Source organism: Doryrhamphus excisus, chromosome 16 (assembly GCF_030265055.1).
Source record: "Doryrhamphus excisus isolate RoL2022-K1 chromosome 16, RoL_Dexc_1.0, whole genome shotgun sequence".
NCBI classification, from domain to species: domain Eukaryota; kingdom Metazoa; phylum Chordata; class Actinopteri; order Syngnathiformes; family Syngnathidae; genus Doryrhamphus; species Doryrhamphus excisus.
In genome coordinates, this window is record NC_080481.1 from 9329890 (window position 1) to 9355090 (window position 25201).

The window sequence follows — 25201 nt, forward strand, 5'->3', positions numbered from 1 at the left end:
AGTGTATTCATTAGTAAGAGGAAGTTGTAGGAAAGGCATAAATCATTTAGTTAATCACCAAAAGCAATTTCCAAAGCTCCTGGCAGATGATACTCCTCTCAAAGCAGACTAAAGAATTTAGAATGCTGATAAGCTAATGCCTCTCACCTGCACATAGAGGTATTCAAACGCCACGGCGTCCCTCCGCAGCAGCTCCACAGGGTCGCGGGGCATGAAGCTGATTCGAAAGAAACACTTCATCTTATCAGAACCAGGCCTGCGAGTCACCTAGAGCAGGCGGAGGTGTGGAAACACATAGAAAAAAAAGGCAAATTAGATAAATGTGGCAACAGAGACAAATGGAAAGGTCCTGAGGGGGAAAGGTGGTGAGTTCAGAAGTACTTCATGAAGGTGATTGGTGTTTTTTGAGTACTTGAAGATAGTGGAAATAGCTACAGCTTCTGTGTCCAAATGGAAGAAGCGAATATGTATCTTGTGAACAACTGTGACAAATACATTCAGCACTGAAGTTCTCTATCCATTTTATCACTGGGCTCGCAAGGGTATGCTGGAACCTCACATGACCTTGGACGAGAGGCAGGGTACACCATGGACTGGCCGTCACTTTGTCGTACTTTATCGAAAACAGAGTGGAAAATATTCCATCCCCAATATGGCCTATTTTCTTTGATGACACCATGAGGTAGACTGTTACGTTAAGTAATCTCACTACGAATTCCCAGGTACGAGTTTGAGACCCTTGCTCTAACTGTGATGAAAGACACATCACAGTTGTGTCAGTTCATTTTAAACTGCGGGTAACTCATTTTTACATTTGAATAGCAGTTTTATGTTTGACATTTCATTTCATTCTGTTATTGTCCTCAACCTTTGCAGTTTTGTTCCGCTGAAGTGACTTCAACATGTCCGCCTGCCACCATGTGTATTTTAGGTGCAGAACCTCTTATCTCAGTTATGAGGTTTGACTATTAGGCTGACCACCATGGTCTTGCAACCTCATTACAATGTAGCCGGCACTAAGGAGAATGAATGTATGCTTGTATGGGAGTGAAAATGTAATAGTATACGTTGATGGCACGGCTGTTGATAAATGACACTTTAGCTCAAAGGCTGCTGCGAATACTGAACATTGCCAGCCTGCAAAGGCACAAACAAGAGAGACAGTGAGGGGTAGCTTTGGTGGAGAAACAGATTCAGTGAGTCTGACCTGAGCGAGCATCTCTTGTTCGTGCAGAAGAAGCAATCTGTTCCCACAGCCTTCAATCCTCTCTTCCAACATGAGGGAGAAATGCTCGATGCATTTGATGGATAGCTTCTCTTGCAGTGTCAGGATCACGTCCTGGAGTAAATTGAAGCATTCAGAGAATTCTGTTGATGCAACAAGCAAGCCAACATGCTTCAACCAAACTTACACTGTGCAATATTCTTGTGCCATTATTAGTCTTTAGCATTGTTGTAATAATCACATATAGTAACCCCTCGTCACTTTGCACTTCAAATTTTGTGGCTTCACTCTATCACTTCACTCTAGTTTTTCAAAAATGTGTTCATTCATAAATCTGGTTAAATGTTAAGTTTTTTGCCTTAATTAAGCATTGTCAATCATAAAAATGGCTAAATTAACTAAAATACAAATAAAAGACATTCAGAAGACGCATTCAAAGATGATGTGATGATATGTAGTATTTACACTGGCTACTATGGGTGTCAATAATGTTACTGTAATGTTCAGTGAGACACACAAGCACCAGACTTGATCACCGGAAACACAGGCTTTTATCTCACAACAGGCACAATAATCCCTGACACGGACTACTCTTATGGCAGTGAGTCACGCCAAGCTAAAACTCCACTCTGAACCCTTCACATCACCTCCTGTCTGCCCCACACTCCGCTCCCCCAGCACCACACACACTAGCACAAGTCATGTTTTAAATGGCTTATTTTACTCTACAGTAGGTAATACGAGTGTAAAGGTGACTATAGGGGTGTTATTTCGTGTCTAAAGGGCTCTAATAATGTTAAAGAAAACATAATTAGAAGGTCGTAAACAGGTTTTGTACCAATGAAATACTAACTGACAAAGTAGTTCAATTATAAATAGCAATAATAATAACAAATTCAGATAAACATACAGCTACTGCAATTATGATTAGGATTCTGCACCCTTAAAACCATAGCGAGTCAGGCAGATAATATTCCCGTATATTCAACAGGTTCTTCCTTGTCCCATATATCACCCCTCTACCATCAGGGCATCTTGGACACTGATTTTGTATATCGCAACACAAAAAAGTAACTAAATAATGCCTGAACACACATACACACACACCTTGATGGAGGTACTGCTGTCAAAGCGGAAAGACTTAGTCTGACCGTTCTCTAGGTAGACCTTCAGGACATTTGGCATGAACAGAAGAGAGTTGTCCTTCACTGGGTTCTGCAAAGTGAGAAGATGTTCAGTCATGTCCTTGTATTCATTGCTCTTGCAGATATGAGAGGTTAAGTAAGTATTGATTCAATTACCAGCGCCTGTCCATCTACCATGTCTTATATAGGTCACATACTGTATTAAGTGTGTGTGTGTGTGTGTGTGAGACAGAACTCACTGGAACCTGGCCGTTTATAATGACCTCCTCGGCAAAGCGCACTTTGACCGGATTGGACTTGAGCATGGCTTTTTTGGCTGCACTGATGAATGCTGATTTAGGAGACTAGGAGGCAATCATCCAAGAAGAGAGTCAGTGAAAATAGAGGGGAGGGAGGACAGACAGAAAAAGCCAAAAACTCTTAAAATAAAAAAACTAAAAAATTCTTAAAATGTAGTGATCCCAACAAAAAAAAGGTCACACACTCACCGGATATGGTTGGACAACAGTCAATAGGATGGATTCTTTGCAGCTCCTGAAGTGAAAAGAAAGCAAATGGGAATAAACAGCAAAAAAGCGATTGAAAAGCACACTTTTAAAATGAGAAGACACAAACACGCAGATCATTACATTGTCGTTTACTGTTTTTCAAAGTACATATGACAAATATGCCGTTTGACTTGACTACGATCATTTTTTAGGAGAAAAATTGCTCTAAAGTTGGTCAAAATGTCAAAGGGGCCAACCTCACTATCACATCACTCGTACAGCTGTACCATACGCAACGTTTGTCATTAAATCTAAGAATCATGTTGCTTCCGCAAATAGACTGTGTCTGCTGGACAAACAAGCTGCTTCCTCATCATAAAAAATCAGAAGCCAGCCAGTATCACATAACTGACTACAGTAATCCCTCGTTTATCACGGTTAATTGGTTCCAGACCTGACAGTGTTGTTGTTATGTAGATAGAGCACAGATAACCTGTTGATGACCTTTTGAATACTTCTCTTTTACCGTTACACTCATATTACCCAATGTTGTAGACATAATGTAGTAGTAGACATGTAGTCTACTTGTAGACTACATGTAGTGTCCGGCATGTCATGTAGACATGCCGGAAATAAGCCATTTATGACATAAATAAGACTGTGGGCTGCTGAAAATGTGTTCAGAAAAAAATACATAAATAAAATTAAAAGAAAAAGAAAATGTGTTCCGAAGCCAGGTGGGCAACAGACAGGGAGTTCAGAGTTGCGGTTTAGCCTAACATCTCCAGCCACCTGACAAGGTCGATTACTCGTTCTCTTGGAGCCGAACTAACGGGTTCATCGTTGATCATAATGATTTCATCTCCTGGCAACAGCTTTCCCTCCGATGGACCACCTACAAAACAGACACACTCAAATTACGCACAAAGTGACTGAAAAAAGTCTGGAAAATTGTGTGTAGTTATGAAATTGAGCTGATTGTTTAGTGTTTGACAAGACAGCAGTTGTCAATGTCTGAATTGGTTGGTGATGAGGGTGAGTGGAAGCATAAACACAGCCAATAAAATTGATTAGGAGGATTTATGATTTGGGGGCAATCACTATTACAAACCTGGAGTGACGGAGCGAACTACTACTGGTTTTTCACTGCCAGCAACAAAGCCAAAACCCAGGACAGGATCACGCCTCATCTCCACCAGGCGAGGTGCAGGTGGTAGTCCATCCAGATGAACCTCCTCCAGGGAGCTGCTCTGGGACACTTGGCTTGGAAGATATTACAAATGGTACATGCCATTATAGCAGGCATGGGCAAACCTTTTGACTCGCAGGCCATATTGGGTTAAAAAATTTGGTGGTGGGGCCGTCTAGATACAGTATATACAGTAGGTGGTATCAAACAGAATGACAATTGCTCACGGTGCAGCAAAGAGAAAACACAACACTTCTGCGTTGTAGTCTTGGTGGCCACATCAGTGTTGCAATACAGCTTGCAAACACTTCTGCTGTATTTGACAGCTACGATGTGCATCAACCCCCACCTTGTTGCACTTTGACAGCATAACCCCCCATTTCATTATAACCTTTCAATGTATTGTACATACAGTATCATGGTAACATTGTTAGCTAAATCTGCCTGGAATCAAGCATGTTCCAATCTATGATCGTCCCTTTCTCATCAGAGTGGGGAAGAGCTTAATCTCAACAGAGGGCAGAGCAAGCCACCAGTGGGGTCAAGGGAAGGCTGAATTCCAAAGGTCACATAGATAAAGCCATTTATTTACATACTTCAGGCTCTCATAGTCAGGAAATTAGAGATTACGTGGTAGGCTGTACAGCAAGTAAAACTGTTGCAAACCTGCTAGCACCATTAACATTAGTTCGAAAAATGTCTGCTGGTCTTAAAATAAATATTTCTACCGAAATTTGTCACAATATTGGTCTTTAATGAGAACCAATTAGCACCAAACAACATCAGGAGCAACAGTATCAGCATTTTAGAATTGTTTTGGTCATTACTAATAGAGTGGAACTGGACAATTTAATCGGCCGTTTAAATATTTGAGAATAATCAGTAATTGGCCAAAATTAGGCAGATTGACGCCAATGTTCACACTCATTTATCACTAATAAAAACCAGGTAATATGCTGGCATTTTTTTTCTTTTAGAAATGAGTGCTTGGGCCGCATGGTTATAGCCATTAGACAATATATGTTCACTAAAAATGTGTATATGGGCATATTTCAAGCAGTTGCAAATGGTTATTAATCATGATTAATTCATTTGAACCTGTGATTAATTTGATTCAAATTTGTAATCATCTGAGAGAGAAACTACTAAAATGCTCCCTTGTCAATAAATATCGTTCCAAACAAGTGTATATGATATTTTAGCATTCAAAAGCAGGTATTTTGCACTGAAATATATAAAAATTTGATCGACCAATATTTCAGTTATGGGGAATTTTGTATTTCCTGGAATATTCCTTGGAATTGGCTATGGCCATTCAGGGCCTAATTGCTACTACAGATACCAACTAAACAACACAAACTGTCCGAGCTTGAAGTCACGGGTAATTTTAGGGATCTTTGCTCATTTTTGCACCAAATCCCAAAGCCACAGTTTCATTGACACCAGACTGTTCCAGTCCAAACCAGCAATGACATGAGAGAGCCACTTGACTCTGCAGGAGAGGGACACTAGACGACTGAACATTGATTGCTTACAGGTGACAGGATAGCCCAAAATCAATACATACTTGGTGAGACAGTTCCGGCCATCCCTGCTGTTGTTCATGCTGTCCCAGCTGTACGGTGGCCCCTGCAGTCCTCCCCAGGAGGTTGGACCTGGGGGCGGCCAGCCGGATGTCTTGTTCTTGTGGCTGCAACATAAGAGAGAGATCAGGGACAATAGTAACATTCCGATATACAGACTTTGTTACTATTTGAAGAAACAAATAAATTGATGTGGTGTGAGGTTCTGCCAACTGCAGGTCATAGGGAATCTGGGGAAGCTGCATGGTTGAATACTGCTTGGCTTGATGTCTTCATGCTGCTGGGCCTAATGTCTCGCATGCGGCGAGGAAAACCTTGATAAACGGTGTTAGTACAGATTAACCCAACAATGTCATTGAGGATTTTAGGAGAGCAGGAACAGGTGGGAGCAAGGAGGAGGCAGAGACAGTTTTTTTCAATGCCAGTATGAGCATTTCCTACTATTCTATTCTACAGTTCAAGCTGCTAAAACAGAGACTTATGTGCATACTAGATAAGGATGCTGTCACCATACGAGTCCAGGTGACTAGGTCCCACATTGTGCCGTTGATGGAATGGATGCATCAGTTAGTCATGTCATTGCCTTCAGTGGATTCCAAAAACACTTGTCCAGAGGTTGAAAGTGTAGAGAAAGTCTCACAATTGTCATTCATGTCTGTGAAGAACTGCAGGAGGCAGAAAGCCATTCGTTCTTAGAAGTTTCAGTAACTGTTGAGTTTGCATCCATGACTTCCGTCATCCAGAAAAATAAGGTCCGATGCTACCTTTCAACGCCTTGAGCTGGAAGCTCAGAGCAAATGGTTGCCGCTGCGTTAACAGGTTTGATGATCCCGGCATTGATCGACATTCATCTGTCCGTCATTGTGAAGGCTGTGAGCAGCTGTGCTTCAAACTGAACCAAACTGCCATGGCCTCGCCTCCTTTATCCCATAATCCCTCTCATCAAAGAGAAAACAAATCCAAGCTTGTGTGTGTGCGTTTGTGTGTGTGAGTACAAGACAGAGGGAAAATGAGAGGCCGTGTGTGTATATGTACGTGTGCATTGCAGCTGTGCATGAATGTGTATGTAGAGTAAGAGGATTTTCGAACGAGGATGGGGCTGCAACACCAACTCTGAGAGCCTCACAGCAGTCTCTTAAAGTTGAGCATTGTTCAAAAGAGGAATATTCTCGTCACATACAAAGGTGGTATCCATGTTGTTCTCGTTACTGTAAAAATCTAAAAACGTTTGGAGATTTGTGGCATCACTGTGTTACTTAGCAAAGAACTACAGAGTCAACTGATGATGTCATAAGGGGGCGACGGTGTTGACTAGAAAGGGAGTGTTGGGATAAAAATGTATTACTGAAGTGTATTTGTCAAGTCAAGTTTATTTATATAAAGCCTCAAAGTGGTGTTACGGTTTTCCCATTAGGTTGGGCTCATTTCTCGAAACATTCTTAAAATAACAAACTTTCACCACCAGCAATTGTTCACAACAGAATTGAATTTCTCAATGGAATTTCTTCAAATTTCAAATGTCTTAGTAAATGTCTGAATGTGTGTGATGAAGAATGTGAAATGATGAAGTAGAGGCATAGTTAACCTACAGTGAGGCTGTTACTTGAGTTATTTTCACCCAATTAGAATACTGATTGCTTGTTGCTACGGTGTAATGACCTCGGTGGGATTGATTGCTGATGTCTGGCCCTTCATAGGCTGCCATTAAAGATATTGATCCTGTCTCCTCAATTATCTGCATTAAGAAGTGGATTACAGTGATGAATTACGACTGCTGCCGAGCACAGTCAACAGGAGGGACATCAGCCTTTCAAACATTCATGACCAATAATTGTTTATCTTGTGACAAAGATGGCACCAGCTAAGGACAACCATGTTTTCTTTTTCCAGCTCCAGTCAAATAAAACTGACTAAATGATAATTCTTTAAAACCATTGAAGGAGTAGCCAGCAAAATGCCGCTCAATTGTGGCAAGTTTGACTCACGCTGGACTAAAAGTAGCTTGCCCCCAACTGTGCTGAGGCAACAATCAGTTGTGTGTGTATACGTATGTATATATACATATGTATATATGTATATATACATATATATACATATGTATATATGTATATATACATATGTATATATATGTATATATATACATATGTATATATACATATGTATATATGTATATATACATATATGTGTGTGTGTATATATATATATATACACACACATATGCTCTAATGACGTATGTAACCACATGAAGCAGTCAGCCCGCTGCCACAACTTTGGCCTCTGGTCAGTGCAGTTAAGTAGTATCTCAACCAAATAATTCTTATAGTATGGCAATAAGGACATAATAACAATGTCCTTGGTAGATATAGAAGTCCCTCTGCACACAATACTGCACGTGACTGCACAAAACCATTTTCATTGCATGACAGATTCATTTTTGCATTTTTCGGTTCTTTTCGTTTGTCAGTACCCACACAATTCTACACTCTTCCCGTCCCTGCCTCATCTTGTTCACCCACCCATTTGTTGTGTCTTCATGAATGAAACATTGGAGAAAATTGTTAAAAGTTCCCCGTTTGAGTGCTCTCCCCATATATTGTACCTGCTAACAACATGTTTTGGCTTTCAGCTTTCAGTGGATTTAACACACAAAAGCTTGTGTGCATGTGTGTGTGTTTAGTTTGAATGCATTCACAAACACACACTCACTCACAGACAGAAAGTTTTCGACCAGCTGCCTTCTGCATGCTCTGTGAGCATTATAGCAAATAAAGAAGATTTGAGTACAGAGAGAATGTGCAAAAAGGCTTCGGAAAAGCACACACCTTAAAAAAAAGTAATTTTTTTTTTCCCCATAGGAAATTATTTAAATCTTATTAATTATTAATGAGTTCCAGACATAAACATATAAACAAAAACACATTTAACAGAGACTAATTGTAGTTTTAGATGCAGATGACAAAGCTTGAAATTATTGATGCGGACATCCCGTACATCCTGGCGAGATCAAAATTATTAGTGTTCATCAGTTCATCAAAACTGATCTCACTTTTATCTCAGAAGCAGATCAAGTCCAAATAATTGTAGACCAATGTTATCAACAAGAAAAAAAACACATCAGTCATTTAACTTTCTCATAATGTACAAATGTAGTAATGGACTTTGCAATGAACTCAACCACTAGTGCAATTTAAAACATAAAAAATAACCCTCCTTTGTTTTGATTACAAGTTATAAGCATACCGCTGCTAATCAGTTGGCTTTCTAGCAAGCAATGAGTGTGAGAAGCATAGCGGTAGTTGGTTTCAGTCATCGCTTCTTCTTGCCTAACAGTACAAACAGATAGCAATCAAATTCATCAGTCAGAGAAAATCCAACATGTTCATCTGATATACTTTAGTTTTGTTTGAAAAATGCCTTTAATCATACACCTTTTTATTTCTGCTACTCCAGGATTGACAGAAACCTTTTCAGTCTTGGTCCTAATTCCTGACCCATCGATAACACTGATGCACATGATGCTTTGAGTGACATCAGCACATATATAAACCGGGGGCAAGGTTTTACAGTGAAATTTTTGTTTCATTGAAAAACATGTTAACTGGTGCAGACACTAACCGAGGCTCCACCGTAATAATCAAGTGATGCATTAAATAAGACATGTATATCAAAAACTAACTATAACAATAACTTATTGGTTATAATCAATAAACGAATGTGTACTTCTGTGATTATATTTCTTTTCTGACTTTCTTTTTGTTCTCCTGCCATAGTTGTTCTTTCAGAAAAAGTGTTGCCAATATGAGCCAAAGGAAAAGGTTACTGGGTGGCATAATGACGGTCTGCATTTAAAAAATAAAAACAAGTACATAAATACGTAACTATTTTCTCCAGTCCATGTGAACAATCGCAATATGCCCCAATACTTTTGTTCACATTATGTAAAACCCACTGGTCGTGATGTGGAATCATGCCAAAAGAACACGGCAAATAGCTCTTTCATACATTACATTAGGCAAAGGAGATGTTCCATTCAGCACCATGGACAGCTCAGTCCTTGCTGCAGCATCATCCAGTCAATGCCGTGAAACATAAAATACAACCTGCCTATCTACCGACACACTCAAAAATTAGACATGTCAGGGTTGTGTCAATAAGTTCAGTGTCAGCACCATCAATCACGGCAAGCTGGCCTGGTTAAACCTCAGGCTGCTGTGTCCCTGTTATACAATGCAACACAGCTCTGACCATCCATACAAACAAACACAAACAAAAGAACTAAAACACCAGAGCAATGAGAGTGCAAAGTTCAAATTAACAGTTCAAGTAGTTCAATAATATCTTGGCAAATGGATTTTTCTTCTGGGTTACGTATTTTTACAAAGGTTGGGCCTGTGACTAGTTTCACAACAGGTTATGCGGGTTGGCTGTCTGCACTCTTGTGATGTCAGGCATTGACCAATTCCAACTGTTTGGTCAATTGGAAAGGTTAGAGAAAGATTAGGCTGTGTGTGTGTGTGTGTGTGTGTGTGCGTGTGCACAGCTGCTTGGAGCGTGTCAACAAATCTGTCGCTTGCTGAGCGCAAATATGCAGTAATGGTTGTTTGCATTCATGCTAAAACAAATGGAACCACTGCAACATTGTTGCCAGAGGAAGAAAAAAAAACAGTCAATAGGTTGTTGAGGCAGATCTATTCCCCAGTCACAACATCTGGTTCACCTGCAAAATCTCATGCGAGCCGCTAAAATCTTAATGATCTCACTTTTAACTGACACTGGCAAGGCAAGGCACTAACTGCATAATTCTTACGTAATACCAGCAATGCTTTCTAATACCATGCCCCTCCTCTGTTTCTATCGGGAATTTTAGAAACAACTCTCAATATGACTCAGAGGATTTCTACATCGCTGCAAACCACAGCCAAATTTATATACAAAGATAATAACATATTGTTAAATCCTTCTTTTTTTCTCATATGCTCAGTATTTACTGTTTATTTATTTATGTGATAGTAGATTAGAAGTATTAACAGATATCGATATACTGATATCAATAGATACAGACAACAGATACCGAACGGATATGAACTGATTGATGCAACCACTTGCATATGCATGTGTGCGTACCATGTAGTACTGTATGGAGGTACTGTATATGGGAGAGTACAAGCCAGTTGTATGGCGGTATTTGGAGCAGAAGTAAGCACAAGTATCAGCAAACAGACAGCTGGCAATTCAATGTAGGCTCATCTATGATTTACATTATGTCCCTCAGTTATCTTCAGCCATACAGTACACACCTTTGCATCAACAGAAGTCACTATTTTCATAAAACACATGACTGAACAGAATATTGACAGATTTTATCGACAGTGACTCATTTATACTGGCACTCTTCAGTACATATCACTTGGAAACTAGCCACCTCCTGTAAGATATATGCTTCCCTGTGCACCATCTTGGTTAGGCTGACCATGTTTTGATTACTGAAAAAACTTTACTCGGAGATGCCATATAATTTCAATATATTTAAAGGATCTGTGTCTGTTTGGACAAAATGCTATCTTCCAAAAGAAGAATGTTCAAAAACGGTGGAACAGCTTGTTAAGTTTTGGAATGTAACCAAGATTTGGGGGAAAAGTGTGCCCTGCAAAGTTACACAATCTTGGGAATTTGAACCGTAGTTGTGCATGACATCCACAATTTTACAGCCCTTTTTCTTTGGCTTTTTGGTAACACAAATGTTTTAAAAAAGCTAACCACAAGGCAGCGTCTCTGCTCACATCAAATGCAGCAGAATGCCCTAATGCTGCTCAGTTTAACAGCCCCATGAAAACAATGAAAACAAGGACATATCCTGGGAAAACAGGACTTTTGGTCACCCCATTCTTGGTTGCATTATTTCTTCCTTTTTGTTCTTCAAATTCCCTCTTGACAATTTTTGATGAATAAAAGCACATCCTATTAAAAACAAAGAGTCTGGGTTTGTTCAAAAATAATTCTGTGCAGCTAAAATAACAGCATCGATGATGAATTAAAGATGAATGGCAAGACTATGTTTGATCAGTTTGCTACCATTTCCCTGTCGCCCAGAAAGTGTAGGAGAGAATATAAAATATGAATATGACATTTCCCTTCTTTTTTTTCTTGCTTTCTACCCAACTTTAACGTGCTTAGTAAAACCAAGCTAAAGCGATCAATTATTGAAAATGCACTTACTTAAGTGATGTTAACAGTACCGTTGCATGAACTCTTGCAACATCTTCACATGCTGGCTGTGGTCAAAACTGTTTGAATTTTTTATGCATTCAGGAACATGGACTCAGTCCCTTTAATAACTAAACTTCATTTTAAAGGTCAAAGCAAGAGCGAAAAAGCAACATGCACTCTCTTCACAGAGTTTCTTAAAATGAGAAATTATTGATGTCAGTCTTCTGTCTGCCTTGATGAGCATGACGGCAATGTTGCTTTTGTGACTAACACGCACGAGTATCGAAGTGTCGCTAAGTGTGACGCACTCCAATCAGAAAAGCTCTTCCCTCATCTCCAGTCATCTGGCATATTGTCCTTCATGCAGGAAGCATGCCATTTGAAAATCAAAGGGTTGTTTGGGAGATGATGCTATTTGCTTTCATGAAGCAGAGACCATGAGAGGAAGTTCATATTTGTAAGACACATAAAGGATTTGCTTTATTTGCATAATGGATCAAATTTCGCTTCTTGTCAAATGAGAGAAAGAGCATGAAGCGTGTCTCTGCAGTAATATACATGACTGGATTGATGAGAAGAAAAGGTGGCAATCACAACGTAACGGAACGTTATTGTGCAGCGGGAAATGAATCTCCACAGAAGACCTATGTGAGAGCAATAAAAACACTCAAAATTATATTTTTCTGAAAAAAACGTGCATCTAAAAATCTGACGGCTGATATTCAACAAAGATGCAGACAACTTGCAGTACTGACCCTGCAGATAAGGTGAGAAATTTTGGTTTGTATACATATACAGAGTATTCTGAATGAAACAGCCATGGAGCCAAATCAGGATTCTGCATAGTAAAGTTCTACCTGCTTTCATCTTATTCACTCATCTTTGTCCCTTCACAAAGGTGAAGTGCTAAAAACAGGTGCGGCACACCTTGATTTCAGGGCCAGGAGGCGGGGGGTCCAGCAGGCAAGTAGCCGGGTCCGTATTATACTATATGGAACTATATGGTCACTAAAGTGATGCCAGTATTTCCATTCTGAGAATACTATATGTAACTCGACTCAGCAATGTAAGCAACTAACTGCCTTGTGTTGCCAAACTGCTTTGCTTGCATAATTGCAGTTCGTCTTGGAAAAACAGTTTCTTCACACTTACTGGGGTGATTATAAAAATGCTCATTCAAAGGCATGAGCTCTCTCACTTACTACATATTGGAAATGACTTGATGAAAATTCTTTGGTCAGATGGCTGTGAATACAATGGAACTTTGCCCTCGGAGCAAGCAGCATGCATTGGCATGGAGCAGAAGGATTTCTGGCACACATTACCCTAATCTAATATTCAGTGCACAAACAAGGCCTGCTGGGCTGGTTCTGCTGCCAAATACCGACACGCTACTCAAACTTCTCCCACAGTAAACACCAGCGTGGCCTTTTGATTTTCAACGAGTGTGTTTAGAATCCTGCGATGGATGTAGACAAACTAAAAGGGTAAAACAAATAAAAGTGGTATATGACAAGCTTAAATGAAAAACAATAACTCGGTAAAGCTGACAGCGCAAATTTGCCATGGCAAACAAAACAGTGGAAACTAAGCCAACAGTACATATTTTCATGTGGTACCTGTTGGTATTAGGCCAGAGCAAATTGTGGGGAGCTCAAATCTAAGTAAATACAGTTTGCATAGGTGCACATTCTGGAAGATCCAGAAAGTACAGGTTATTGTGTGTAACTGTTCGATAGGAGTCCACAACTCCATTCAAAGGGTTGAAAAATGAGCATAATAGGTCCCCTTTACGAGAAAAAAAGTCACAATTTTATGAGAATAAACTCATTATATTATGATAAAAAAATAATGTCATTTTAGTAGCACAGAGCTGAAATATTTTAATTTTTTTTAAGTCATAATGTTATGAGAAACAAAAACAATATGAGGTTGGAATTTTTGGAAAATTAGGTTGGGGACAAATATGCTATTACGGGAATAGTTTTACAATTATTTTTTTAAAGAAAAGTTACAAGCAAAGTTACTAATACACATTTTCACCTATATCACAAAACTGACAACATCTTTTTTCTTGAAATATATGTCACTTTTTAGCACATATGGATGTGTTTCTTTACAAAATATCAAAGTAGCACTTGCATCCTTTAATTCGTCATTATGTGGCCCTCTGTGGCCCTCTCTGATTTGCAAGGATGATGGAAGACCCGCTTGGAAGTGTTCACCAAACTACATAGTATGTAAGTTTTCACAGTCTTGTTGGGATATTTCTTCAAAGGCTGTTTTTTATACATATGCACAAATCATGCAGATCTTTAAACACTCCACATGCTCAGACACATCCCCGGAATAACAGCTTTTGGCTACAAAACTAAAAGCAAACTCACCCAGAAGACTTTGGCATCTTAGATAAACCAAACATATCCATGCGGTCCCGCTATCATGTGGTACATCCCGGAAATCAGATGCTCCACATTCTGACACTCTAAACTGCATCCAAATCCCTCACATGTATGATGATCCAGTTTCAACCCGGATCCATGACAGGAGTCAGCAAAGCCTTTTCAAATAACAAGTATTATTGCAATCGCTTGGGGAAATAAACTCAGCAGACCAATAGTACACAATGTGCCATCCTGCGCAGTCAAAATCCAAATTCCCAGTCTTGCCGTTGATGTTAAGTGAAGGAACAGAGTTCGGTCTCTGCAAGTGCTTTCTGCTGCATCCCACCTTGCCTAGTTGGGCTGCAGTGAGCCTGTGAGTGCTCTCCTTCTCTGGGTATTGGGAGGTGCAGTAAGTAAGGGAGGGGAGGGAGAGAGTTAGAGTGGACGAGGGATGGGACAGAAAGCGAGGGGGGGTGTGGAGGGGGGTGAGGAAAGGAGGGAGGGAAGCACTAAACAGCATTGAATGCATGATGGATGCTCTCTGGCTTCAGCATCTCCTAACGACCACACTGATGCACGAGTACCTTTGGAGGCTGGAGTGGGATGCAGAGGAAGGTGGCTTCGAAATTAGGGAATGCTTGAAATATGATCAAGGGGTAAATTAAATGGCAACAAAGTGTGATGCTTAGATAAGCTAGCAAATCCAGGAGGGAGAGATGAGGAGAGATGGTGATGGGTAGAGCAAGTGCTGATGCTGCAGAAACACCGATGGAAGCGAGACCCTGACTCTTCTGGTTTAACACATCACACGACCCATGTAGGCACCCTCTTTAAAGAGACACAATACTGATCAAGTGTAATGGAAAGTGACTGTGTCTTTCTAATGGAGGAAAATTTTTCACCAAACGGTACAGTTCAGTTCAGGCTCAATACAGGATGCTTGAAAATCATTTGATTTGGCTTTAACCTGTCCTTCATCCATTAATCTGAGCCCACCTGTTTCAAATTAACCACCATTATGCTCGTCCCTCAAATAAACCCAGTAACCTCTCTGAATGACAACCGTCCCATTGCATTCACCTCAATTGCGATGAAATGTTTTGAGACAGTAGTTGTGACATACTGAACTGAACCCACCGGCGATGCCATCAACACAGTTATCCATGCAGCTATCACACACCTTGGAAAAAGGACACTATTATGTTCGAATTATCTTTATTGACTACAGCTCAGCGTTCAACACTGTCATCCCAAGCAGACTGGCTTGAGGACCTCGGCAACTGGGTGCTAGATTTCCCCACAGACAGACCCTAGAAAGTCACAGTTGGCTCCAGGAGATCAGGCACAAGGACGCTAATCTCCTGTCACATGACGACAGTCATTGGCATGATCACCGGTGGAGAACAGGCAGTCACCAGGAAAAAGGTGAGGAACAATCGATCTTTGGAGGCTGAGGAAAGAGCAACTTGCACCACTTGTCATCAATGGGACTTGAGGGAGGAAGGTGAAAGCCTTCAAATTCCCTGGTACCCACATCTGTGAAGTCTTTACAAAGAACCACAACACAAAGCAGGAAGGCTCAACAGAGACTGTACTTCTTAAGAAAGCTGAGAAAATTTGGAATACGTGCCTCAACCTACAGATACACAGTGGAGAGCATCCTGACCAACTCCATCCCTGTATGGCTTGTGAGCTACGCCATACACAACAGGAAGGCTCTCCAGTCATAAAAGTGGCACAGCATATCTTTGGAGTAGCCTTCACACCACTACAACACATTTATGACAGCTGTGCCACAAAGACGGCACAGAACATTAACAGAGACAGCACACATCCATAATACACACGTTCCACATTCACTCGATCTGGCCGAAGCTACAGCAGTATTGCAGCTCAAAAAACAAGACTAAAAAACAGCTTCTCCCTACAGGAGAAACAACTCCTGAACAAAGAAAGCAATCTAGATTTGAACCACACTGTGAAATATTACTGCAATCCTGCTTACACTCGGATGTCTAAACTGTGCAAAGCCTCCAACACTTGATTAGAAGAATGTGATACAAGAGAATAAAAACACAACTGCGCTATGACCAGATGTTGCACGACGGCAAATGGCATCACAAATTGGCAGTCAAATCCGGTTTCAGTTAATTTTAACAATCACAATAGGATAATAATTAAAAAAACAACATAAATTAAGCCATTAATAAAGTATATGGAACAGAATTTGCAGGATTTGACAGAGTATACACACACACACACACATATATTTTCTCTGGGGCTGTCAAACGGCTCTGTATGCACACAGATGGTTCAGCACAACCACCTGCTGGCCCAGTGCCATAAGGGGCCAAGGACAGTACACACTTGGTATTAGTGGTGACACTTGATTTTAACTCAAAAGAGCAGAAAGTGCTTTCAGCAGACCATTTATACACTCAGAGACCACATCAAGAGATGGTAATCAAATAGTAGCAACAGCTATCAGCACTATGTACTGCATTCTACACCTGGAACACCTGAAACTGGAGAGGATGCTGCTTAAAGGACAACAAACAGTACTGCATATGCATGGAAGCATGTTCTGTACTGCTTATATTGTCATGATTTTGTGCCACACAAGTTACAGGGGGATCGTGTGACAGAACGCTAACAGAACACAAAAATGACAGGTAAGTGAACACACAACTGCTCTACTGTGGGGGATAACAAACACCAATTTACGTAACAATTCTACAAAATATGTACAAAAAGGTGCCGCAAGGGGAGCTCGTTATTTTGTACATGTATTGTGGATGTGCAGTAGGATTTTCTTGTGACCCGGATATGATTCCGTGAAAGGCATGGATTTCCTTTCAAGTCTCCAAATCTTGACAATGCAGCAATAATGTGCTGAGTTGTTCAAAATAAAAGTTAACCTTTCCCCGAAGGCCGTTTACTATATGTTGGTAAAAGGCATTATGTGTGCCGCCTACTTTGCTTGGTGTGAGAACCGGGTTGCCATCAGGCGTGGAGAAAAGCTCCTTTGATGCTGAATAGATTCTTTGATGACCCTCGTCCTCTCTGTGGCCTCACACACATCAAAATGTGCTTGGTGGGACATGAGACATTAAAGGTCTTGTCCCCTCACTCTTTCCTATGGGTCTGAAGACAGCTTGCCTTTGCAGAGTAGCGAGATAAATAACTTTGGGTTCTTTTATCATCGTCAATTTCATTTCCTGTCAGCATTTTATTTGGAGATAAAAGCCACTTCGCAACGGGTGGTTGCACATCACTGGAAATCAATTCAGCTGTCAGGTTTCATTTGACATCATTCTACTATTTCATATGGGTGGGAATGTATGCACAAACATATCAAACATTGTTGGTGGTCAGAGTTGGTTGCAGCTCATTTTCTGTGGGTGAGTGGAAGAATAGACTTTGAGTTTCTAAAATTTAAAAACTAACACAGAAATACTCACCCAAAAAGATTCATTCAACGTGTCTGCAGTCATAAGATTTTTAGTGGGACATATATACACAAATACATATTTGATCCCTTTTAGGAATAAATATAATTTTCTCAACACTCATCGATACGCTTAAAATAAAGTAGACCTTTCTCTTTTTGAAATATAGAGGAAGTCAAATATAACTCTTTTTTTAAACAAACTCTAGTTATGCTGAAATCCTCAGCTAATAACAAAAGCACAAAAGAACAAAATACCAACCAAAGATTTTCTCCGAATTGGAAGTACCTCCATATTACTGAGATACTGCTTATTCCTGGCTGACTAATTCTTCCACCGCAGATGCTGTATCCTGTCACTTCATCACTTCGCCCCTCCTCTCTCCTCCTGTATCCAGGGATGAGGGAGATACACCACAAATCCAGTCACATTCATACCAGTGTGGGAAGCACAGAAGGCAAGGTGGGTGAAGTGCCTTGCCCAGAGACACAACAACAGTGACTGGGTGGAGGTAGCGAGGATGGAACTGCTAACCTTCTGGTTCTACATTATATTACCATCAGTAACAAATTGTTATTTTTGCTGTTTGCGTAGGAGAAATCATGTTCATCCAGGTTGTACTTTCTCATAGTGAGATCTGTTTAGTTTAATTGTTGACCTCTAACACAGTGGTTCTCCATTATAGCAGTCAACCTAATAGTTGTTAGTAGTAATAATAATAGTTGTAAATGCCTCCCTTGAAGAAATGTTGTGAGTCTAGTATGCCTCTAAATCCCCCACCCCACCCCCATCCTATTCAAGAAGCACTGCCTTGTAAGAATAAAAAAAAAAAATAGATGAATGTTTGTTTAAAATACCCGATGGGCGGGATAGCAGAACCTTTCTTTTGTCTTTCAAGGATGCTGTGCCATCCCTTTAATTTACAACAATGATGCTGATTACAATGAGGACAGACGGCTCGTGTCCTGTGAAGATAAAAGGAGGGGCAGCGAGTCCACAAATTCCACCGGTCACCAAATGAATAACAACACCGTCCAAGGTCGCAATTGAAGTGCAAGCGAGACTGTGGGAGAAAGCGCTGCATATTGGTATTCACAGCAACGCCTCCTTGATGATGGCTGACACGTGCGTGTAATCATTAACCTTCCTCTGCACGTATCTATATATCTTTTCTGTCGGTTTTAAAACAGCAAGGTGGAGCAGGTCAAACTAAATAAACCACTTTTATGAGATTAATTCCAAAGTAAATAGCAGATACTGTATGCTCTGCCATTTGATCAAATGATGACATAATATTGAAGAGTAAAGCTGGTGCTGCAATTTAAAAAAAGATACTCACAGCATGATCTGTGTAGCCAGAGGCCTGACGTTGCACAATTTTAGAAAAATATGCTTCTAAAGCAGGCTAATCTATGGCCCAGGGGCCACATCTGGCCCACCAAACGTTTGAATCTGACCCACCAGTTGTTGTTTTTACTGTGGTTGTAATCTTATTTAATACACAGGATAACAGGAGCCACCTGAGCCATCTGCTGCTGCCTTAATATGTATTACAATATATATATATTGTTTGTCATGGGCTCACGTGCCACCTCTTTACAAATTACTGTGGGAATCAATTACATAATTTTTGCTGAAGCCTGCCAAGTAAGCAACCAACTTTAGTTAATGAGATGTGTTTAAATTTGCACTTATCTGACAGTGCCAAAAAAAATACCCAAAGCATGATGTTTTCAAACACAAAAATCCCTCATTCATCACAGTTAATCACGTCCGGACTCAGCCGTGATAAGTGAATTTATGCAATGTAGGATTCCTTGTTGAGAAATGGATAAAATCTTTGGAGTCAGAGCATTGAAAACCTGTTTACGGCCTTCTATATACCTTATATATAACATTTATGGAGCCCTCAAGACATGAAATAACAACCCTATAGTGACCTTTATACTTATAACAACAAATATAGTCAACATTATAAGAGAAAATAAGCCTAATTTCCTGTTGTGCAAGTCTGAAGCGTGTGTGTCTGAATCAACATTACAGTAACATTACTGACACCTAGTGACCAGTGTAGAATACTACATATCATTACATCTTTGGATGTGTCTTCTGTCTTACATTTGTATTTTAGTTTTATGTTTGAAAATGATTAATTCAGGCAAAAAAAGACAAGTAATGGGCCATATTTGATGCCATCCATCCATTTTCAATGCCGCTTATCCTCATTAGGGTCGCAGGGCATGCTGGAGCCTATCCCAGCTGACTTTGTGCGAGAGGCGGGGTACACCCTGGACTGGTCGCCAGCCAATCACAGGGCACAGATAAACCCAAAACGATTAATCGAGTACTAAAACAGTTAACTAGGTCATTGATTAATTGTTGCATCTCCAAAGGTAATTACGGTATGTGGTCATACAAAAAAAACATATACTTTTATCTTTTTATTTTGGGGGGATGTGGTGGTGATTGAACACAGATGCGGAGTGATTGAGTGCTACTTGTAAGGAGCTCTTGAACCGTCCGTTTCTCAATGTGTTTTTCCCTGAACAGTATCTCCAGTATGTGGCCAACTGCAGAACCTACATGGCGAAATGCTGATTTTTTTTTCCCAATCCATGTTCAGCTTATTTTACCATATCTGACTGAGATGAGCCTTGCTAATGCTGCACTGCCTGTCGCATCTCATGCTGTCAGCTTGCTAAATACCCTCCTCATGAAAACGAAGGAGCCTACACACATACAGTAAATGCAATCTTTTAAGAACACTTAACCTGCATGCAAAGATGAGATCCAACTGAGCATGGGCAGTTAACTCTTCTTAAGACCGGCATCAAGCGTATTCATGAAGATAAAATGTTGTCAAGTCCAATCAACTCCATTATGTTAATAGAAATGTTTTTTTCCATATACAGGAAAATTCTGGTATGGTCCTGAAGTAGGATTAACTTCTAAATACATTGCAGTTAGAATAAACAAGCATCACTGATATACCATAACAGATTTTAATAAGACAATGACACATTAAAAGGCACTGGCCATGTTAATCCAAATCTTATCCATCTGTTAAAGCCATTAAAAACTTTAAAGGTTGCATATGGCATTGCATTGTCACACGCAGAGGTATGAACATCATGCGATGCCCCACTGCCCCCAATGTAGATGATGTTTAACCGCTATGATCACTGCCAAATCTACATTCATTTGCGGACATCCACAAGCTCATGTCTCATTCAGAAAGATCTGTATGAAGGCAGGCGATGGATTTTTTACATGGACGGATGTGTTTTTAATAAATAGTTTGCTGACTGAGATTATAATCATTTGCCTGCATTAGCCTCCAGACATACACAACAACAACAACAACAACAACTGTACTTAGAGCACCAACGCAATGTTGTCAATACAGTGTGCCAGGACACATGCTCTGGGGGGTTTAAACTGGGAACAAGTTATTGATGCAATAACTTTGCGGATCAATAATGTGATCAGCTTTTTCAGGAGCAACATTTTGCACATGGTCAATATCAACAGAGTAGTCAAGCAAACCAGCGCAGAGCAATATACAGTAATATCTCCTCACTTCACACTTTCAATGTCGTGGCTTCACTTGATCAAATATTTCACAAATATTATAATATTATAATATAAAAATAAATATAATATATACGTATTTATAATTTAATGTATATTTATTATATAATATATTATATATATAATATAATATATAAATATAATATATATTATAATAAATCACACCATTTCATGTTTGAATGCAGTGTATTATTAGTATTAGACGTTCTTGATTTCCTCCCCGAGCACTGATTTACAGCAACACACACAAGCAGGAGTCTTATTGGCATGAAACAAGCTCAGGTAGAAGTTATTGTATTTGGTCATTCTCAGCAAGAGAAAAATATTTTCATCTTACAACAGCATCAGAGCAAGAAGTAGTTACATGAATTTGTTTCTGACAAAGAGGGGAAAAAGAAGCAGATGATTCATGAAGGGGACTAGACTTTGAGTATCTGCCAGCCAACTAATCGGCCTCTGACCCATTTGGCCTGGAGGGTTGTCCAGTCTTACTTGACCAATCCCGGCGCAAATATTGTGTGGTACAGCAGGGCACAGGGGTCGTTTAACAAGATCATCTGAGAATTTCATTTTCCTTTGTCAAATGATATCAGAGGTAAATACACAGCTTGCTCAAGCATCGACGACAAATATCAAATTATGGTGGCGTATTGTAACACATCTATAATTGTGTCTCCGTGAATTTGGCTATATTGTAATTTTTGATATTTGTTTTCATTCATTGTTCTAATTTGTATGTCTATGTACTGTATACATCATCTGTTCCTCAACAGGTTAGCTCTTGCTGCACCTGCTGGGTCAACATTCAAATATTTTGAGTATTGGCGCCTCAGAATATACATGACAGCAGGCGGCAAGACTGAAAAAGAAATAGTCCGGCCGACCTGTTTGTCTATCCAATCCAGACTCGGTTTCAAAGCATCAGTCAGACCAATTTCATTTCTCTGCTTTCTGGGCCACATGTTTCCTGGCCAATGACCTCTCACCCAACAGCTGTAATCCTTCCACAATGATGCAGCGATCTGGCGCCTCCTCAATCCTGCAGACCAATGCTGACCAACAGATGCACGGCTCGATGATTAGGTTCAGAGAAAATATGAACGAGAAGGGCGTGCCTACCTCTGCCAAACAACGAACTCCAGTGCAAGAGTCAAAAATGATAGGGGCACACATGCAATAAGTAATAAGGGCAGATTAAGAGGTTAGAAAAAGCACTTTTAGTCTGTTAAGTTAACATTGACATGAGCTGAAAGGATTCGCATACATACATGACTGTTGACCCTAAGGTCGTCTTCATCAAGTGATAATCGTGTGTATGCATGACGATTATCACGCCAAATGACAATCAGTCCCAACAATCAGTCCCACACTGCTATCAGAGGGATGACATTAAACCAATTAAAGTCTGTGGTGGTCAATCCTCTGCTGAGATTCACTTACAGACAAAGCAATCCAACAACAAATGCATCAAATTGTCACATCATCCAAATGAACTAGGTAAAGTATATGTCTTTAAATATATGTGCAAAGCAACAATATCTAATTTCATTTTCATTTAACACAACAATAATATAAAATTAGATGAAGCAATTAGAGTAGAAACCGTATGTGACTTTACAAAAAGCATTTGTGTGTTCCTGTTAATCACTATCATTTTCATCCTTGGTACTCTTTTGTAGTGTGTATAACTTTTGTAAGGGACTGAATGTAAGGTACTGACTTCCACACAGTAAGTCAGATATGGCAATAAAGGTGCGCAATACCCAGTGTGAAAGGTTTTACATTTCAGGATGTGTTGTGCTTTACCTAAAATCCCAATATATTTACATACGTATATATTTCACATATACTATTTCAATCACCACCTCATCAGGTTTCACCTTGACATTTGATTTTACCTTTATAATATCCAAGCAAACCAATGTTTTTCCATTTACTCAGTGACACAAAGAGTCACACTTCCCACCAGCACCCCCGTCACGCTCACCAATCCCTGCTGTAATCTCCTAGTGTGTTGAGCAATTACAAGGTCTTGGGTTGCATTGCAGGCTCCTCCGGCTTATGTAATGGGAGACTCACGTGCTGCCAATTCAACAAGCCAGATGACAATATGGCATGACAACCAAGATAAGCTAAGACAAGCAAACAACAATAAGGTCAAATACCCATCAAATGGCAACAGCCTTAGTAGTGGTGGAGCATCCCTACTGCAGTGATCAGGACCAAGACACATACATACATACATACTCATGTTAAACGATGCCAAGGTTTCAGGTCCAAGTCTGTTGAACATTGAACAAATGTATGGTGATTGATCCAAAATGGATTGAATAAGTTTTGCTTCTTCCTGTTCCTTTTTGGACAAGCAGAATTGTGAATTGCATTGTGTAATGTGCTCACTGTGATTGCGTGCATGTAGATGAATTAAACCATCACCATTACCAGATAATGAAGTTCCTATACCGTTTATCAACTTCTAGAAAGTTGGGTTCGGCAGCTTTCGGCACAATACAAAAAGTCCTTCTGAGGGCATGGGAGTGTGACCAACCATAGTGGAGTAGGCGTGCCTGGAGGCAGGCCGTGGGTAGAATCAATTAAAACAGATTTTGCAGTTAACGCGAAATCCAAAGAAATACAGCTGCAATATGTGCAGATTCTGGAAGATCTAGAAAGCTTTCTGTGCTGGCTGTCGTGTGTATAGCTGCTCTATAGGAGTCCACAACTCAATAGAATAGGTCCCCTTTGAAGTTACGTTTGTAACAGACTGAAATAATGCAACATCAGAATGGACCTTAAGACCTTTCCCCACCAACTCCACTGATCACTGTGTTCACAAACACGTCTTCAATAATTATCCGCTATTATATGTGTTTTGCGCTCAGATTTTTGGATGTCTAGAACGGATTAACTGGATAGGCTTGAGTTCTTCAGGAAAATTTTGATTTTCGTATGTTGGGTTTAGAGTTGGACCTTTTGGAGGGCATTAACAATGAAAACCAAAGTTCCACTGTACTCCAAGAATGATTGTTAAATGTACATGACCTGTCACCGTTGTCCAGTATACGACCCTTTACCATTAAACAAGTCAGCCTTCTTGAATACATGCACACAAAAAGAAGAAACCAAAATGTTGAGACATCCGTGACAGACGGTCACATGCAATAAACCCCCTCATAGAGTATTTAGAAGTTTTATGATGAGCCAATTAGTGAAGGCGCTTTGACTCCAATCATTCCTAGGATGACATGGTGAACAAAAGAACAGTCAGGACTTACTTGAAAGTATTGAACACCCCCAGTTCATCCTCATCGTCACACGGTTCCATCTCGCTGCTGAAGATGAAGGAGTAAGTGGACAAAAAGGGACGTACACCCTGTCCTCGCCCCAACCAAAACACAGCCAGAAGAAGAGGTCCAGTGTCTAACTTCCACTTCCTTTAAATTCCTCAAACCAATGTCCTGTGTGTCCCCGTTTCCTCTTTTTTGATTCCTGACTTGGTGCCAAATGTTCCAGCTTAGCAGTACTGTGAAGCACCGCTGGTGATGGATTTAGCCTGCATCTGGGCCAGCGGGGATAAACTTCATTCACACACGTATTGACACACACACACACACACACACACACACACACACACAGTCCCTTCACGTGATAAACTGTATGCCTCACAATTGGATGTGTGATGATAAGGACAGACCATTGTACTTACTTGTACGCATGTCACTTTTAAATCTGAAGAGGTCTAATGTACATTACATACATTTGGACTCGGTGATCACATTCCCAAATATTTCAATATTCTTCATAAAATGGGAAATATTATGCTTTTTCCACTTTTCTGACCTGTAAACATAGCTAAAATGTTTTATTTTCGGGTTTGCGAGTTTGGTAGTGAGCCCTGAAAGAAGTTTCGGATGGCTCAAAACGCTCTGTTTCATAAGGT

General features: G+C 40.1%; 1 protein-coding gene across 4 annotated transcripts in view; it reads right to left on the reverse strand.

Annotated features, from left to right (window-relative positions):
• The window catches only part of LOC131103954 (FERM and PDZ domain-containing protein 4-like), a 32666-nt gene extending 7732 nt beyond the window's left edge, over nucleotides 1–24934 (reverse strand). For 2 of the 4 annotated variants that reach the window (XM_058050532.1, XM_058050528.1), the window contains exons 1-9: nucleotides 6121–6617; nucleotides 5615–5737; nucleotides 3970–4121; nucleotides 3651–3753; nucleotides 2859–2904; nucleotides 2610–2714; nucleotides 2333–2440; nucleotides 1208–1339; nucleotides 148–267 (exon numbers count right to left, since the gene is read on the reverse strand). In XM_058050532.1, coding sequence (XP_057906515.1) covers nucleotides 148–267; nucleotides 1208–1339; nucleotides 2333–2440; nucleotides 2610–2714; nucleotides 2859–2904; nucleotides 3651–3753; nucleotides 3970–4121; nucleotides 5615–5737; nucleotides 6121–6194 — 963 coding nt within the window. In that variant the 5' untranslated portion in view covers nucleotides 6195–6617. Of the gene's footprint in view, nucleotides 1–147; nucleotides 268–1207; nucleotides 1340–2332; nucleotides 2441–2609; nucleotides 2715–2858; nucleotides 2905–3650; nucleotides 3754–3969; nucleotides 4122–5614; nucleotides 5738–6120; nucleotides 6618–14224; nucleotides 14580–24536 lie in introns of those variants that run through there. The other 2 variants (XM_058050530.1, XM_058050531.1) reach the window with 2 other exon arrangements.
• Nucleotides 24935–25201: the final 267 nt, after the last annotated feature.